Here is a 16,183-nt window from a genome sequence, read left to right as displayed (position 1 = left end):
GAGGTTAGGATTCTCCAAGATCCTGGTGGGTAGGGAGGGGGAACAAGGCCATGGATGTCTCTGCCCTGGAAGAAGCAAATTCCTGGCCTGCCCTGAGTCAGAAACCCCTCTTCAGAGGCCCCATCCAGCCACCCCAGGGTATGAGCCCCCTCATCCTGGTGTGAGTCCCTCAGAGACCCTCTAAGGGGTTGTCCATGACCTTTGCAAAACTAAAGGCAATAACCAAGTCCTATGTGCCGAGCAGACCCCAGGGCCAGCCCCGGAGACTGCAATAATCCAGACGTGTGTTTGGACAGGAACACCCTGCAAAGCTCCGTCAACTCTGCCTGTTGCCTGAGGAGGGAAGCGCTTCACCTTTTGCTAATCGTCCTAATTCATTTTTTATTACTAACTTTCCTGTTTTCTATTTGCCATCTGATTGAAGATATTACCAAAGGCATTTAAACAGCATCAGACCGTACCACAATGGCAAACATAACTCTTTTTATTGAAATCTGCATTAATATACATATAATTCCCTGATCACAAAGACCTCATGGTCCACATGTTACACCCTAAGTGAAGGCAGGTTTGACAAGAGGCATATACACAATTGAAGGTTCCTCAAAAGACAATAAGCCGCGTCAGAAGGGTGGGACAAAATGGACGCTTTCTCGTGCTGCTAGGGAATGTGGATGACTCTTCTGGAAAATGACATGACAATCCAAATCAAGAGCCATAAAAATGTTCACTTTGGGTGCTACTTTGGCCCACAGCCAACAGCCTGGGTCTTTCTGCAATGGTGGGAATGTTCTCTATCTGCACAGCCCAGTGGCTATCGAGCACTAGTGAGACCTAGGAGTTCAATTTGATTTGATTTGATATTAAATTTAGCCACATGTGGCCAGTGGCTATCATGTTGGACAGTGCAGGAAGCCATCATCGAGTCTCTCCTAAACAATAGTAATCACCTGCATCCACTCTCACCCTCATCCAAAGTTTTCCCCAGAAGACAGCCGCCAAGATTCTTCTAAAATGCAATACACCTCAGCTCCCACTGCCCTTTGAGACAAAGTCCAAGCTCCTAGACATGGCCTTCAAGGCCCTATCTCCTGGGGACAGAGAGCATCCCACCTCTCAGGGAGCCTAAGGTGTTCCAGGTGTTGAAGGGGCAATGACAGCGGCACAGAGAACATCAGTAAAGACCTGGCGGGGGTGGGGGGTGGGGGGGTGGCCCTTGAGAAGAAACCTAGAAGACACATGGGCAGGAGTTTGAGCTGCTCCCACAGACCCCCGTCCTTGTGAAGCTAATATTCTAGCAGTGGGGGTGGGACATAAACAAGAAATGCAAATTATGGTCCATGAAAAGAGAAAAGATGAGACAGGTAAGGGGTTCCTGGAGGATCCAGGTGGGGCAGAACAGTCTGCACTGAATATTCAGAAAGGAAAGGACCCAAATCAACACTGTTCTTTAGTCTGCACGGTGGGGTCGTGGCAGGGGATCTCCCCCATTCCCTAAACATTTGGGCAAGTAACATAATCTTTATAATTTACAGTTTAATAAAAAGAAGGGGGTCATCCCTTCTGGAGAGAAGTCACCCAAAACTCCTGCTTGCTCAACAGAAATGTTCCCACGAGCTGGAGATTGTGCTATCTCTGAAGGCCAGGCCCACCGTGCCCCAGATACCCCAACCCAGGCAACAGGGAGTGATACCCTCCCCCTCGAAAGCGGCAAGGTCACCACCGGCAGGGAGATGGGAGGCGGACAAAACAGGGGGCTGAGGTCTACCAGCCCTTGCCCCAGAGAGCCAAGCATTGATTAAAATCCAGACGATTTTAAACGTCATCCCTCTTGACTTACACTTCAACTTTCTTTCTTGGGCTCAGCTGGAGGGGAGGGTGGCATGTGGTAACAGTGGGAATTCACATTTATTTTTATTTATTTATTTTTTTTAATTTTTTTGTCAACGTTTTTTATTTATTTTTGGGACAGAGAGAGACAGAGCATGAACGGGGGAGGGGCAGAGAGAGAGGGAGACACAGAATCGGAAACAGGCTCCAGGCTCCGAGCCATCGGCCCGGAGCCTGACGCGGGGCTCGAACTCACGGACCGCGAGATCGTGACCTGGCTGAAGTCGGACGCTTAACCGACTGCGCCACCCAGGCGCCCCAATTCACATTTATTAACAGTTGCAGGCTGGGGCGCCTGGCTGGCTCAGTCGGAAGAGCATGCGACTCTTGATGTCGGGGTCATGTGTTCGAGCCCCATGTTGTTGTGTAGGGATTACTTTAAATAAATAAATAAATAAATAAATAAATAAATAAATAAATAAATAAAAGCTAAAACAAAAAACAAACAAACAAAACGCTTACAGACCCCAGACACTGCCTCTCACGTTTATATGTCTAACCCTCCTGACAACAATATACACATAAGACATGTAAAGGCCCAGAGATAGCGAGTGACTTATTCTTGGAAACACAGCCTAAGTTATGTTATAGTGGCCATCTCTAGAAAATATAACCTCCACACTGACTCATATATTCTTTCAACAATTTTTTATTGAGCACTTACTCTATAGCAGACACCATTCTGAGGTGCTGGGGACTCAGTGGTAAAGAAAACAAACATGACCCCCAGTGGTCTGAAAGGTGGAACAGACACTCAAGTAATCTCATAGACACATTGTGTGATGGGGAAAAAATACACTAGAGGCTGTGATGGAAAATAATGGGATAACCGCAGTGATTAGAAGGTCAGAGTCTTTGAAAAGGCGAAAAAAAATGAGTAAGAGCCAGTCATGTGAAGAGTGAAGGCAAGAACATTCCAGGCAAAGGGAATAGCATTTGCAAAGCCCCTCAAGCTAAAAAGAGGATTGTGGGGGAGACTGGAGGCATGAGGGGGCTGGAAGCAAGAAGGCCAGGACGGCTAGAATGAGGTCAGCCACGGGGAGGTTGTCTTTGCTCACCACCGTATCCCCAGCACAAAGTCTGGTGCCTCGGACAGAGCAGCTGGGAGTAAGGCTGGAAAAGCAGGCAGGGGCTAGATCACACCAGGATTTATGGGCCCCCCCCCCAAAAAAAAAGGTATTTGATGTTATCTACACACCAGGGGGAGCCACTGGGAGGTTTTAAGCAGAGGTCTGATTTAGGTTGGTAAGAGTTCACCAAGCTGTAACAGAGAGCCGTTGAGTGGTTTCACCCAGAGAAATGACAGGACCCAATTTACACATCAGAAAGATCTTGATCATGGCCGGGATAACTCCTCAGCTCATCCTAATGTGACTTGTGGTCACTAGATAGTAAATGTCCCCCAAAGCTAAGCATCCCCAGCTGGCGTGTGGGAGGGGGACGCCTTTCAGAAAAGCAAGACAAAGCAGCAAATGACAGGATGTGTTGACAGAGCATCAGACGGGCACAAGGCTGTTGGCAGATGGAAAATTGTCCCAGAGAACGCCTCAACAGGGTCGTGGCTTATTGTTAATGTCGAGCCATTAGGAAAACACAATTATGTGCTTCACTGATATTGTAAGACATAATCTGAGACAGAGCGCAAACATTTAGTGCTTCATCCAAAAAAGAGGTAAGACAACTAACAGAAGAGTCACTGGAGGAGAAGCTTGCATTGCACAGGTGGGTGGCCAAGCCCTCCAGGTTGTTTGTTTGTTTGTTTCTCCTTGTCTCATGTCTCTCATTCAAAGTCAAAGTTTCGCTCTTAGACATCCATAGACAGATTTGGAAAGGGAATTAAAATTAACCTATCCCGGGTGCTTAAGCAGACATTATTATCTCATTTAATTTCATAAGCGGGAATTTAATCCCATCCCAAAATGGTAATCCCATTTTGTAGATGAGGAAACTGAGGCTCTGAGATATTAAGTAGCTTTCCAAATGCCCTCGTTTCCCTCTTGAGCTTTATCTCTTGACACTCTCAACCCCTTCTACGCCTTTGTAAATGTTGTTCTTTCTATCTGGAATACTTTTCTCAACGTTCTTCACCTGGCCAATTCACCTTCAAGCATAGACCAGGTGTCCCCCCTCCTCTGGGAAGCCTTCCCTGACCACCTCAGCCTGGCCTGGTAATCCCACACCCATTTGGAATTGCTTATTTTTGCATATCTCTCTAATAAGACTGTGGCTCCTCAAGGGTTAAGGACCAGGTCTTAATCACCTGTTCCTGCCTAGCATCTACCATAAAGCCCTGCAGACAGCAGTCAGTGAATGTTCTTTGCATGGCTGAATGAATGAATGCACTCTTAATAAGTTGCAAAGCCAGGATTTGATCCCAAGCCAATATGACTCCACAGGATATCTCTTGGCCAGAGTTTGTGTCTGTGTCTTATATAGATCAATCAGAAAACATAAACAAGCATGGAATATATCATAACCATACTAAGGACTTCATTCATGGCTCCAAAAGAGATGCCGAAAAGCACCACTTCTCTGGGGAAAACAGGATGATGTATGTGGGGTAGAGGGTTAAGCAAATCCTTTTCCCTTCTGCAAGAGAATTTCACCTTTGTTAATTGTCTAGCATAACTCCCTGGAAACCTGATTAAAGTAGGATGTTAACTATGTTACTAGGCAACTCTGCTTATGGTAAAAATGACCTCTGACTGGTAAACTGTACCTGGACTGGAAGTAACTATAAATAAATTATAAATATCTGATAAAGAAACCAAACTTTAGATTTTCCTGAGTGCAGTGACTCTTATAACTGACATGCCCCCTTGCAAGAAACCCTCGAACTAAAGGCTATGGAATTGCTACAACAGATATGGGTCCTTTGAGGAATAAGGCTTGTGAGCCAGGGTGACTTCCAAACCTACCCGTTGTGGGTCTCATTCCCTTGCACCTAAACTAAAACCCCACAGGGTGGGGAGGCAGGTAACAGAGGAGCTGGTGGCTACCTCCATGGACTAAGGCAGAGACTGTGGCTAGAACTACTCCTGCAGAAGAGGAACAGATCCTCTTCTGCTGGCAGGTGGCTCCTTCAAGGAGACAGGAACCAAGTGTCGCCCATGTGTGTCTTGTGAGTCTGAATGTTTAATTGAACCTCATCAAGTCCCTGTGGGATATACAACCAGAAATAAGGGAACTGATACGGAGAGAAAGGAAACCATCCCAACCAAAACCACCACTACACCTATTCTGAACGGGAAAGCTCCTGAGACTCAGCCATTTATAAAAGACAAAAAAACCTGGGATGGAGCCTATGTTCGCTGTCCTACAGAGGGCCCAGATGACCTGAATGGTACTAGGCAGCAGGAATGAGGGAGGTCATGTAAATCATGGAGGCCTCACCACAAACCTGAGATGGAAGTGTGGTTATGTGAGAACACAGGAGATCAGAGAAGTTAAGTGACAGGTACAAAGTCACACAGCTTGTAAGCGGAAGGATAGGAAGCCAGGCACTTCCGCTGAACTCAAAGTCACATTTGAATCCACTGATTTTGCAAAACAATGAACTTACAGCTCAGGTGAATGAATAGAATAGAAAAAAGCATGGGGGTTGGGGTGAAGGGACCTCCTTAAATAATGTAGATACCACCCACTAGGCACTCAGTAAATATCTGCAAAATAAATGAGCAACGAAAGGCCCAGCGTCCATATTCCACATTATCAAGTTCAGTTCAAGTCAAAACACAGCAAAATGGAACAATAAAATTTATGCATGAGATTGACCTTGGGTTATACTACTGAGTTGGATTCATTTCCAACAAGTTTCTAAATCATTTCTGCAAATGAGGCCCAACTTCGAGACAAGCACGTTTTAATTAGCTGTAATATGAAGGCATTCTATTACCAAGGGATGTTTGAAGTTGAAAACCAAGGCAGAAGGCCCAGCTGGGAATCCCCTGGCCCCTAGAAGAGCCAAGGTGTCAACAATAAAAGCAAGGGGCAAGCTGATCCACTCTTCCATCCCTGCAGAGGGCAGGAGCTCCACCCGGCACCATGGAAGCTGCAGGAGAGAGGAGGAGAGAGAACACACTCTGAACTCCAGCTCTGCCAACCAGCTCCTCTGCTGCCTTTTGTAACGTGATCTACTTGGATCTCAGTTTTGTCACCTACAAATGGGGACACATGTGCCTGGCATAGTTAGGAGGCTTAATGAGATGGTACAAGAATGAGCCTGAGATGGGTAAATGCTCAGCAAATAAATCTGCACTTATTTCTACCCTACTTTCCTTCATAAAATAGCACAAAATTTAAAAAATAAAAATCAGTGAGAGGGGACTTTTTGTTCAAGATGGCAGAAGGAGCACACACTTTCTGCCTCTTTTCTAAATAACACTAGAATAGAAAAAAAAAGATATACACACATATAACATATATATTCATAATTCTTATATACACACATTAATATTCATAATTCAGACAGATAGATGGATTGAAGTGGAGTAACTCCAAAGAGCTCCCATAAGAACACAAGAAAGGGCTGGGGATCAGAAACACCAAGAGTGCCAGGCAGTAAGAAATCAGACTGACAATGAAAGCCTATCAGCTCCGAGGCACCAGCACACCAACACAGCCCTTTGGGAAAACTATTATCCTAACTGAACCCCAGAAAATCCCCGAAGAGAAGCAGCAGGGACTGGAAGCCCTGGGCCAGGGATGTACCTGGACCTTTGTGTCAGCTTAACAGACCTCACAAAAGCTGACTGTAGGATCTGCCTCCAGCCAGGGAGGAGAATTCCAATTAAATGAGAGATCTTCCTCAGGGAATCCCCACTGTGGGTAGGCATGAGGCAGGAGAAACAAAGTGTACCAGTACCCGTGGGTAACTGCTGGTCTACATGGGAAACAGATGCCCCCAACCTCTAGTGAACTTGTCCCATGTGCTAATAGAAGTCCCCAGCTTCAAGTATCCACACACAAACCACATCCAGGGCACCTAAAATCAACTTCACATTGCTTACCCACAAAACTATGGATTTCACAGGCATTGAGGAAACTTACAACTACAGAGCAGATCAATCTAGACCTCTGTTTACAAGTAAATGTCCATCAAGAATCACCAGACATGTGTAGAAAATATCAGCATAAAAAGAGGCCTAAGGTGAAGAGAACTAACCACCAAGAAAACAGAGTTAATACAGGAAACAGAAGATAACTTAAAAAAAAAAAAAAAACAACTGTATTATAATCTTCAAAAAGACTCAAGATATTCACATAACCATTTTATAAAAGGAATGGGATACTCTGATACAAGATCAATCAAGAAATAATACAAAATTCTGTGAATGAAAAAGTGATTACAGAATAGAGACAATAAACTTATTAGAAGTAAACTGAAGAGTAGTGATGACTAGAAGTACCTCCACCCAATACCCTCAGGGGTTAGCCCTAGGGAGTAGGGCAGGGAAGGCAGTGGGGAGAGGGGATGAGAATGAGCAGGACCCCCATGTTTTCCTTTATATTCCACCATATTTCTGTGTATCTTACAAAGAACAAAAACAAATTAAAAAAAAAAAAGGTGGGACTCAAGATCAAGTGGGAAAATGACAGAAAAGCAAAATGAAATTGGGAGTTAATAAGCAAAAGATGTGTGTGCTATCTATCCTATGTTATAGCTACAGATGATCTGCTCATTTACCTCTGAGCTTCCTGGGAGCTCAGAGAAGGTGAAGACAATGGGGATAGGACAGCCACGGACAAGGGCTGACACTGAGGCAGGGGCCAGGTGAAGAGCCTCTTATTGAAGCTGTGACAGGACTCCAGCCCAAGGAGAAAGCCACTGTCCCCTGCCCAGAGCTGACTCCCTGAGGCATGGCCCAGAAGTTTCTCAGAAATCAGTGTGGAGTCCTTCCCACCACACAGGAAAGTACGTGACATCTCAGTAATAGAATCTCTTTGGGCCCTAGAAAATCCCATTAATTATAATTTTTCTTCACTCAGACCTAAGAAGCAATTATCCTACAGTTCTCACCCACATCATGAGATAAGGAAGAATCTTCAGCAAGTGACTCAAAGTCTGTATAAATCATCAACATGCTGGCCCTTGATTTCCTGGGAACCAAGAGAAGGATGAGTTTTCTCCCTATGTTGCATCTCCCTGAAACAGGCACTATAGTGCTCCCCTTTCTATGCATTCATGCCCAGCTGATGGGGATGTCCCAGCTGTAGCCCCCACTGGGAACCTCTCTGCTATACGGAGCCACCTGGGCCAAGGAGATGCCCTGCAGCTAATGACTGGATGTTGCAAGAACCAAAGACACAGGTAGCCCTCCTTGCCCCAGTTTGAGACAACGAATGCTACAAAGCCACTCCAGATTAGTGACCATGCTCCAGACCAGCTTCTCCCTCCATACAATCATGCTTCCCTTACTTCCTTACAGGTACACTTCCTGGGAACTTCCCCCCCAAAAAACTTTCCACAGGCAACCCTCCATCTCAGAGTCTGTTTCCAAGAAGCCCAATGTAAGACTCTCCAAGGTAAAGGAGACTCTCCCCATAACTACAGAGGGCCTAAAGAAGGCAGGGGTCTCTGGGATACCTGACTGTGTCTGAGCCAAGGCCACATGGCCCAGTCCAACAATATGTTCCCAGCAACATCAGCATCACTTGTTATTAGCGCTGCACATTTTCAGCCTCTCCCCAAACCTCCTGAGTCAGAACTTCTGAGAGCGGCACCTAGCAATCTGTGTTTCAACTGCCCTCTGTCCAGGTGATTCTATTGCACTAAAGTTTGAGAAGCAGAGCCTCTATGGCTACCGGGTGAAATGAAACACAAGTCATTAAACTTTTCCATCAGCAGAAGACCAAGGGACAGCTGCTGATAACAGCCTGATTCAGCAACATGAAGCATTCCCTACTCTGCTCCACACCTCTGGCTCCAAGGCACTCCTTTACTTAAAACCCAACCAGCTGGGATGTGACACCCTTTATGACAATCTCTGCTGGTGTCTCAGCTCCCCTGTAGGCAGGCCTCCCTGCCTTAGGCTACAGTATCCCCAAATCACCCTCCAGGCCCCCTTGCAATAATTGCTCTCCCCTCTGCCCAGGACACCATTCCAAGAATTCTACATGCCCCCCACATAGCCTGCCTGGCGTATCCTGTAAGACTCTGCTGTATGAGGCCTTCCCACAGCCCTGCCACATCCCCAGACAATTATATATTTAATTATGACTCTGCATTTTAAGCCATGTTACAGACCCACACAGCCTTTCATCTAGCAAATAAGTTTCCCGTTGAGTGGCTGAGCCTTCAAGACATGGCTGCATCCCCTGGCACACAGTAGGCACGCAATAAAAACCTGCTAAACATCTGAGAAGCCCAGCAGTAAATGGGTAATTACATAGTGAAAAACCACAGTCTTGTTGCTCATTCTAGCAGGACCAGAAGTTTGTTGTTAGACAGTAGCAAGTTTAAGCATCAGGATAATTGATCAAAATTTATTATCCTGTGTTATACAGCATGTTTTCACTAAGAGATAGAATTACAATTTACCACGACTCATTAAGTTAATAATTATTTACCATATGTGTTTATCGCTGCTCCCAAACCACACTGAAAAATCACTACGCGGGTTTTTGGTCCATGTAAATAGGATGACTGCCAACCACGTGGGCACAGAATTTACTGACAGGGAGACACAGGACTAAAATACTGAACAGAAAGCACAAGCTCTAAAGCTCTGTCACTCTCATCGCCATCACTTTCTAGTTTACCTGTGTCACATTTTCCAGGCCAATGGTTCTCAAACAGGGGCACTTCTGCTCCTCAGGAGACACTTAGCGAAGTGTGAGGATATATTTGGCTCTCACGACTACGGAGGAGAGGCTGCAGCCCCCCAAACAAGGAGTTATCAGGTCCGAAGTGTCAACAGTGCCGAGGCTGGGAAACACCGTTCTAGATCAAAGGGAACTTCCATGTCTGCTTTTTTAATCTGAGCTTCATAGCAACAGTATGAGGAAGGCATTACTGCCCCCTTGTACAGATGAGAAAACTGAGACCTGCAGCAGTTAAAGAATGTGCACGAGGTCACCAGCCCACTCCAGAGAATGGTGAGGCTGTAATTAACCAGTCTTCTCTGCCTCATGAATCCAGCTCTGCTCCCACACAGATTCAAAAAGGAAACAGAACCCAAGGAAATGAGCAGCGCCTTGTCAATTCATTATGCTGAGCAGTCCGGTGAGAGACGGCTTCAAACCAGATGCAGGAAAAATCAGATCCAGAGACCCAGGTTATGGAAACACCTGATGTTAGGAAGACCCTTCCCCTGCAGCAGCTGGGATTGGTCAGTCCTCCAGCATCTAGTGCTGAAACAGGTTCCTCCAGCATTTTAACTTTCAACTGTGCAGCTCTTTATGAATAGAAATGAAAGCATTTCCTGCTGGGGCCACATGCTATATATGCATGATCTTCAACCTCAAGGCAACCCCATAGGGGAGGTGTTGCTGTGCCCATTTTGTAGATGAGGAGACTGAAGCACAGGGAAATAACGGGCCTATGCTGATGATGGTGAAGGCAGCATTCAAACCCAGTTCCTCTGGGTTCCAGAACTCACACTGCCTTCATATGTTGAGACTAGTTCTAGGAAATCAGAAGCAAGATAGCTGACCCTATGGAATCACAAGGGGCCGGCAGTCCTTAAGGGGGATTCTTGGGACAAGGGTGAGGTGTGGGGCCCTGTCCTGTATGCATAGTCTCAACTGCTCTTCAGGCTTTCTGACTGCTCTCTGTGCTGGGCTCTGTCCTCCAGGCCTACTTGGGTAAGCTCTTCTAGGAATGACCAGTCAGCCAAAAGAGTCTTGGCCCCTGCCCTGCCCTGGATTTGATGGCTCACTAAATCTTATAAGAGCCAAACAGATGCTAAGTGCCTCAAGCTACAGGGGACAACTGGTGAGCCCTGAATCTATTCATTCATTCAGTCAGTCAGTCAGTCCGTCAGTCAGCAAATATTGATTGGGCACCTATGTGCCAGGCCGGCTCTAGGAATACAAAAGTGAAAGTAGGCACAGTGGTTCCTGCCCTCTGAAGCTTATGAGGGCCCATCTCCTCAAAAAGCATCGTTCTCATCCTTCTTAGGTAGACCACACTCTACAGTCACAAAGGCCATACCCAGCCTTCATTCATTATATCTCCACACCACAGCTCTCCTTCTCACTAGACCGATGTTCGCTGATTTGCTTCCCCTTTGCCAAGAGGGGAACAGAGGCCCAGAGAAGGGCACTGTTATGCTCAAGGTCACCCAGGAGACTGGAGGCAGCAGTGCCAAGCCTGGGCTGTGGCTCCTGACATTCATAAGGTACAGGAGTTTTGGTGTAAGGACCCTTCGAGACAGACTAGGGGAAGGGCTACAGAAAACACATCTAGGTAAAAAGTAGAAGAGCTTCCTAACAGCCTCCAGAGTCCCCGGGACCGGCCATCTCAGCTCAGAGCTCACCTGGCTCACAGCCACCTGTGCCCCTGCAGAGAGAAGCAGTGGGACCTCATCCACCAGAAACACAGAGCAGGACTAATAAACCTCAAGTACAGGTGAAGCGGAGACAGCAACCCCGCTTCGTGGATCTTCATCCCAAGGAGACTCCAGTGATTCACTGGCGGAGCTTGTGTTTATCCCCATCAAGATATAAGATGCTGTGCCCGGGGCTGTGTGGGTGGGAAGTTGCATCACTCACCCACCAGCACATACTTCCTGAGTAGTTATGGGTCAGGCACGGTGCCAGGTGCTGGGAGCCCCACAGAAACCTGTACACAAACAACCAAACCACTGCTACATGAAGTGTGGTCGCTGGACCGCCTGGCGCATCACCCTGGAGTTCATCAGATGTGCAATTCTCACAAAAAGGCTTATGTAAAAATGTCCACAGAGGCTTTATTTACCACAGCCCAACCAGGAAACAAAGCCAAACGTCCATTGGCAGGTAAACAGATAAACCAACTGAGCTGTAGGCATACAATGTAATATTTCTTAGCAATAAAACACAACTCTGGATATACACAACACAGATGAATCTTGACACTAAGTCAAGAAGCTAAAGGAAACCAGATGCAAAACTGTACATGCTGCCCATGAAATTCTAGAACTTAAACATACTTAGTACACTTAAACTGAACTTAAATAAAGCGCTGATAACAGAACTCAGATAAGTCATTTCCTATAAAGGTGGGGATGAAGAATGTAGGCTGGAAAGGAACATAAGGGAACTTTCTGGGGCATGGAAAATGGCTATATGGGGATTGGGATCATGGTTACATGGGTGTTTACATTTGTCAAAACTCTTGGAACTGTACACTTAAAATTTGCATTTAATTTTATATCAATCATATCTCAGTAAAAAAAAAAAAAAATGAGCTATAAGTCATGTGCCCTAGGTCACAAAGCCACAACTGGAGATTTGAACACAGGTTTGCCCAATTCCAATGGCCTGTTTACACGAGTCTGCCATAGTTGAGTGGGAAGCCCTAAGCAGTGCCCTCAGCCCCGTAAAGTGCCTTGCCAAAATCAGAATGAAGGCACTTCGCAGATACCCTAGGAGGATGTCACAATGCACTCCCCACCCCTAAACCACGGCAGAGACTTGAGGGCCACAGAAGTGTCAAGCTGGGAGTCAAGAAACTTGGGCTCAGGCCTCAACTCTGCTCTTCACATGCTATGTAACCTGTGAGTACACTACTCTGTGACTCAGCTGCCCCTTCTGTGAAGCAGGGGAGAAGGAGAGGATCAGTGGTTCCTAACATGGGGCCACAGATCCTGGGAGCCACAGGGCCACAGGCCCCTATGCTCACCAGGCACTGTTATTACATGAAATGAGTAATGTGCCCGCCTCATGTCTGGTAAGCTATTTTTCAAATGCATGCTAATATTACTGTGATTAATAAAGTAACATCTATTTCAAAGCAAAAATGAAACCATAGCAGCTTTTGCCATTATGTATTTTCTCAAACAAAAGATACCAAAAGAACAGGCACTGCTCATGACTTTGGTTTAAAGTGGCTGGAATCTCTGTGTAGAGGATCACTAAGGGGACAGTCACCAAGGGAACAGTCGCCAAGGGCCCTTCCAGGTCATCTGTCCCATGGTTATCAAGCATCACTTGGGCAAAACCTTGCCCTTGTGTTTCGCAGGCCCAGCTCCCTGTGGAGGCAAGCCTCCTATGTGGACTGCCAGGGCCAAGCCCCCAGTGTGCAGGCTGTGTCCTAGCTCTGCAGCCCAATTCACAGGCTCCAAGTGTGGTCATGGCTGTGCCTTGGGCCTTAGTCTCCCCTCCAGTTCTGATAGTGATCAGCTGTACGAAGGGAGCCCGGGCAGTCCCTCACCATCAGGTCCTGGCCACAATGTGCTCCACCTCCAAACCACCAGCACTAAAGCTGACTGCCCACTTGACATCTGCTACCAACAGGCATCTGACCCACCCGAGCTGAGCCAAGTGACTTCCCCGGCCTCATCCTGACAAAAGCCTGAAGCCTGAGAAGCAGGGCTCACATCGAAGTACAAGGTCAGACCTTTCTCTCACCTATCTTAGTGGCCCAGCTGCCACCCTCCTTCATCTGGACATGCGCTTAGCTCTGGTCCAGGGGTCCTAGGTCACACACTTTAGAAACCAGAATCACCTGGCTTCTCATTCCCTGAGCGGTTCTCTCCCTGGCCAGGTTTCACACTGGTTCGTGGTGCTGAGTCAGAGCTTTGTGGAGTTATCTGAATAAAGCTGGGGCCTCAACTAAGTGCCAAAAGGCCTCCCCTCAGAGGTCCCCCCAAAGGCCCACATATGGGACCACCCACTCTGGAGGGATTTACAGAAACACCACCCCAGAAAGGAGCACTCCAGGCTAACGGTCATCCACCCATCCAGACTTTGAGGCACAAATCCTGCATCCCCAGCACACCCTGAAACCACGGACTGGAACCTTGCCAACTTGATATTCAAAAAAGTAACAAAGCCACGGGCAGAAGACAGACCAACTGCCCCCTCATCCAACGGTGTTCTTCTCCCTCAAGACTCCACTTGCTACTTGTAATCAATTTTCCCTCCATCCGACTGAAAATAGCCCCAGAACAGGCCTTCTCTTAAAGACACCATCCCCCTCTCCCGCTTCTAACTTTGCCAGTCACCGGACAGAAGATAATCACACCCACCTCCCGGGAGACCTCACTTCTCCCCCACCTCGTCCCCACGCCGCCCAGGTCCTGGCGGCCCAGGACCCCACTCCCCCACCCTGGGCGAACTGCGGAGGGCTTTGCCCTGCGACCCTAGAAACCGCTCCCCAGCGCCCGAGGACGCGCTCTGCGAGGCCCAGCCCACAGGCCCCGCGGTCCGCGCGGGGCCGCCCCCTTCCCGCAGCACCCACACAGCAAGGGGCTCGGTCAGGAGCTCCGGAGGTGTAGGCGGAGGCCGAGACCCCGGGAGGGCCGCCCAGCCGACCACCGACGCGCACTCACCACGCAGCGCCGCGGGGCCCGTGCGTCTGCGGCAGAGCCGCGGGGAGACCCACGCGCGCCGTTCAATCCGGGCTCCGAGTGACGAAAAGCCGCTCACGGCTCCGGCCCCGGACCAACGCGCCGACCGCCGGACGCACCCACCGTCGGGCCTGCTAACTAAGTTTGAAAGTTCCCTCCCCGGCGAGGCGAGAGACGCGGACGGCGCCGCCGCACCTCAGCGTCCCGGGCCGGCCTCCGCCTGGGCAGCGGGGGTCGGACGCCCCTGGTTCGGGGAACCCGGCACGCGAGCTTCCATCGGGAGGACGCGCCAGGACAGCACAGCGGGGACCCGGCCGCGGGCTGGGGCGGCCCTCTCGGAAAAGGCCGGGGGTGGGGGCGGCTGGCCGTCACCGCAGGCCCCAGCCTGGGGGCGGGGGGGCGGGGGGGGGGGGTGAGGACTCCCGCTCACCGTCCCCGGGAAGCGACAGGCCTCGATTGGCCACTGTCAACTCGGAATCCCAGGCCCCGCCGGGCGAGTGACGGCCAATTAGTGAACGGCCAATTAGTGCGTCTGGGCGCCAGGAAGTTGAAGCCCCGACGCGCGAGTTGGTGACCGGGGTGAGGGCTGGGGCGGCGCGGAGGCCGGGTGTGACCGCTTGTGGCTGTGTGGTTCTCGTGTTCACCGTGCATGGGTGGCTGTGCGTGACAGTGCGCGCCCGTGTGAGTCGTGGGGAGTGTGAGCGTGTGACTGTCGGAGCAACTTCTTTGTGTGCCTGTCCCCAGTTGTGGCTGGGTGTGACAGGCGACCGGGGGCATGTAACGGCGTGTGTGGCATCGTGCTGTGTGGATGGGTGACTTGTGTCTATGTGACAGCGTGCGTGGGCGAGTGACTACATGTCATTGTGTATCAATGACTGTCAGGGTGACTTGCGCGGGACGGTAAGACAGAGTGCAAGTAGGTGCAGGGCTGTCTGTGTGTGCGACAGTAGGTCCCCGTGTGTCAGCCTGGGAATGAGCGTGAGGCTGTCAGGGGGCCGTGGGAGGGCGTGTCACTGTGTCATCGTGTGAGTGGCCGTCGAGGTGACTCCTGCCGGTGAACGGAATAACTCGGGGCCGGAGGGTAACGGCGAACGTATCGGTGTGACCGGCATGTGCCCGTCGGCGGGGCGGATGCGTGCGGGTCCCCCGCGCTCTGGCACCGCCGGCACCTCCCCCCGTGGGTCTCCGACAGTGCCCGGTCCCGAGCCGCCAGGTGTCTCCTGCCCCGCGCTCCAGCCCGGGACGCTCCGGCCGCGGCGCGGGGTCCGAAGGCGCGGGCAGGCCGCGCCCGCCTCGGCGCCCACCCCCGGCCCCCGCCTACCTTGCCGCAGTGGTAATAGTCCAGGTGCGCCAGGCCGGCCGGCTCGGCCCCAGGCCGCGCGCCTACCGCGGGCGCCGAGGGGTACAGGCGGACGTCCATGGCGGGCGCGGCGGCGGCGGCGGCGGCTCCCGCGGGCAGTGCCTGGGCGGGCGGCGGGTGGGAGCCAGTGTGCGAGCGGGTGTGCGAGCGCGGGGGGCGGGCTGGGGGCGGGGCCCGGCGGAGCGCCCCGCCCCCGCCCCGCCCGCGCGCGCTATTGTTCCGGCCTCGGGCGCCGCGGAGGGCCGGGGGCCCGGGCCCAGGGGAGGGGGGCCCCCTCCTTCGGGCCGGGCCGCCGCGGGGTCCCCCGCCTGGCCCTGCACCCCTGGGGGTCCGGGAGGGCTGCGCGCCTGTCCAGACGGCCCTTTCCCGTCCCGCCTTCCGCCACCAAGGGCGAAGGGAGGGAGAAACCCGGTTGACACCCCTCCCCAGAAGTGGGACA

At 50.3% G+C, this 16,183-nt stretch overlaps 1 protein-coding gene across 4 annotated transcripts in view; it reads right to left on the bottom strand.

Annotated features, from left to right (window-relative positions):
• TOX2 (TOX high mobility group box family member 2) overlaps nt 1-15,878 on the bottom strand; it is a 135,072-nt gene extending 119,194 nt beyond the window's left edge. The window contains exon 1 of one of the 4 annotated variants that reach the window (XM_058685691.1): nt 15,706-15,878. In XM_058685691.1, coding sequence (XP_058541674.1) covers nt 15,706-15,804 — 99 coding nt within the window. In that variant the 5' untranslated portion in view covers nt 15,805-15,878. Of the gene's footprint in view, nt 1-5,785; nt 5,918-14,366; nt 14,665-15,705 lie in introns of those variants that run through there. The other 3 variants (XM_058685689.1, XM_058685693.1, XM_058685688.1) reach the window with 3 other exon arrangements.
• Between the last annotated feature and the right edge of the window lie 305 nt (nt 15,879-16,183).

Source organism: Neofelis nebulosa, chromosome 9, assembly GCF_028018385.1.
Source record: "Neofelis nebulosa isolate mNeoNeb1 chromosome 9, mNeoNeb1.pri, whole genome shotgun sequence".
NCBI classification, from domain to species: domain Eukaryota; kingdom Metazoa; phylum Chordata; class Mammalia; order Carnivora; family Felidae; genus Neofelis; species Neofelis nebulosa.
Note: the sequence above shows the minus strand (reverse complement) of the source record. Positions and strands in the feature narration are given on the sequence as shown.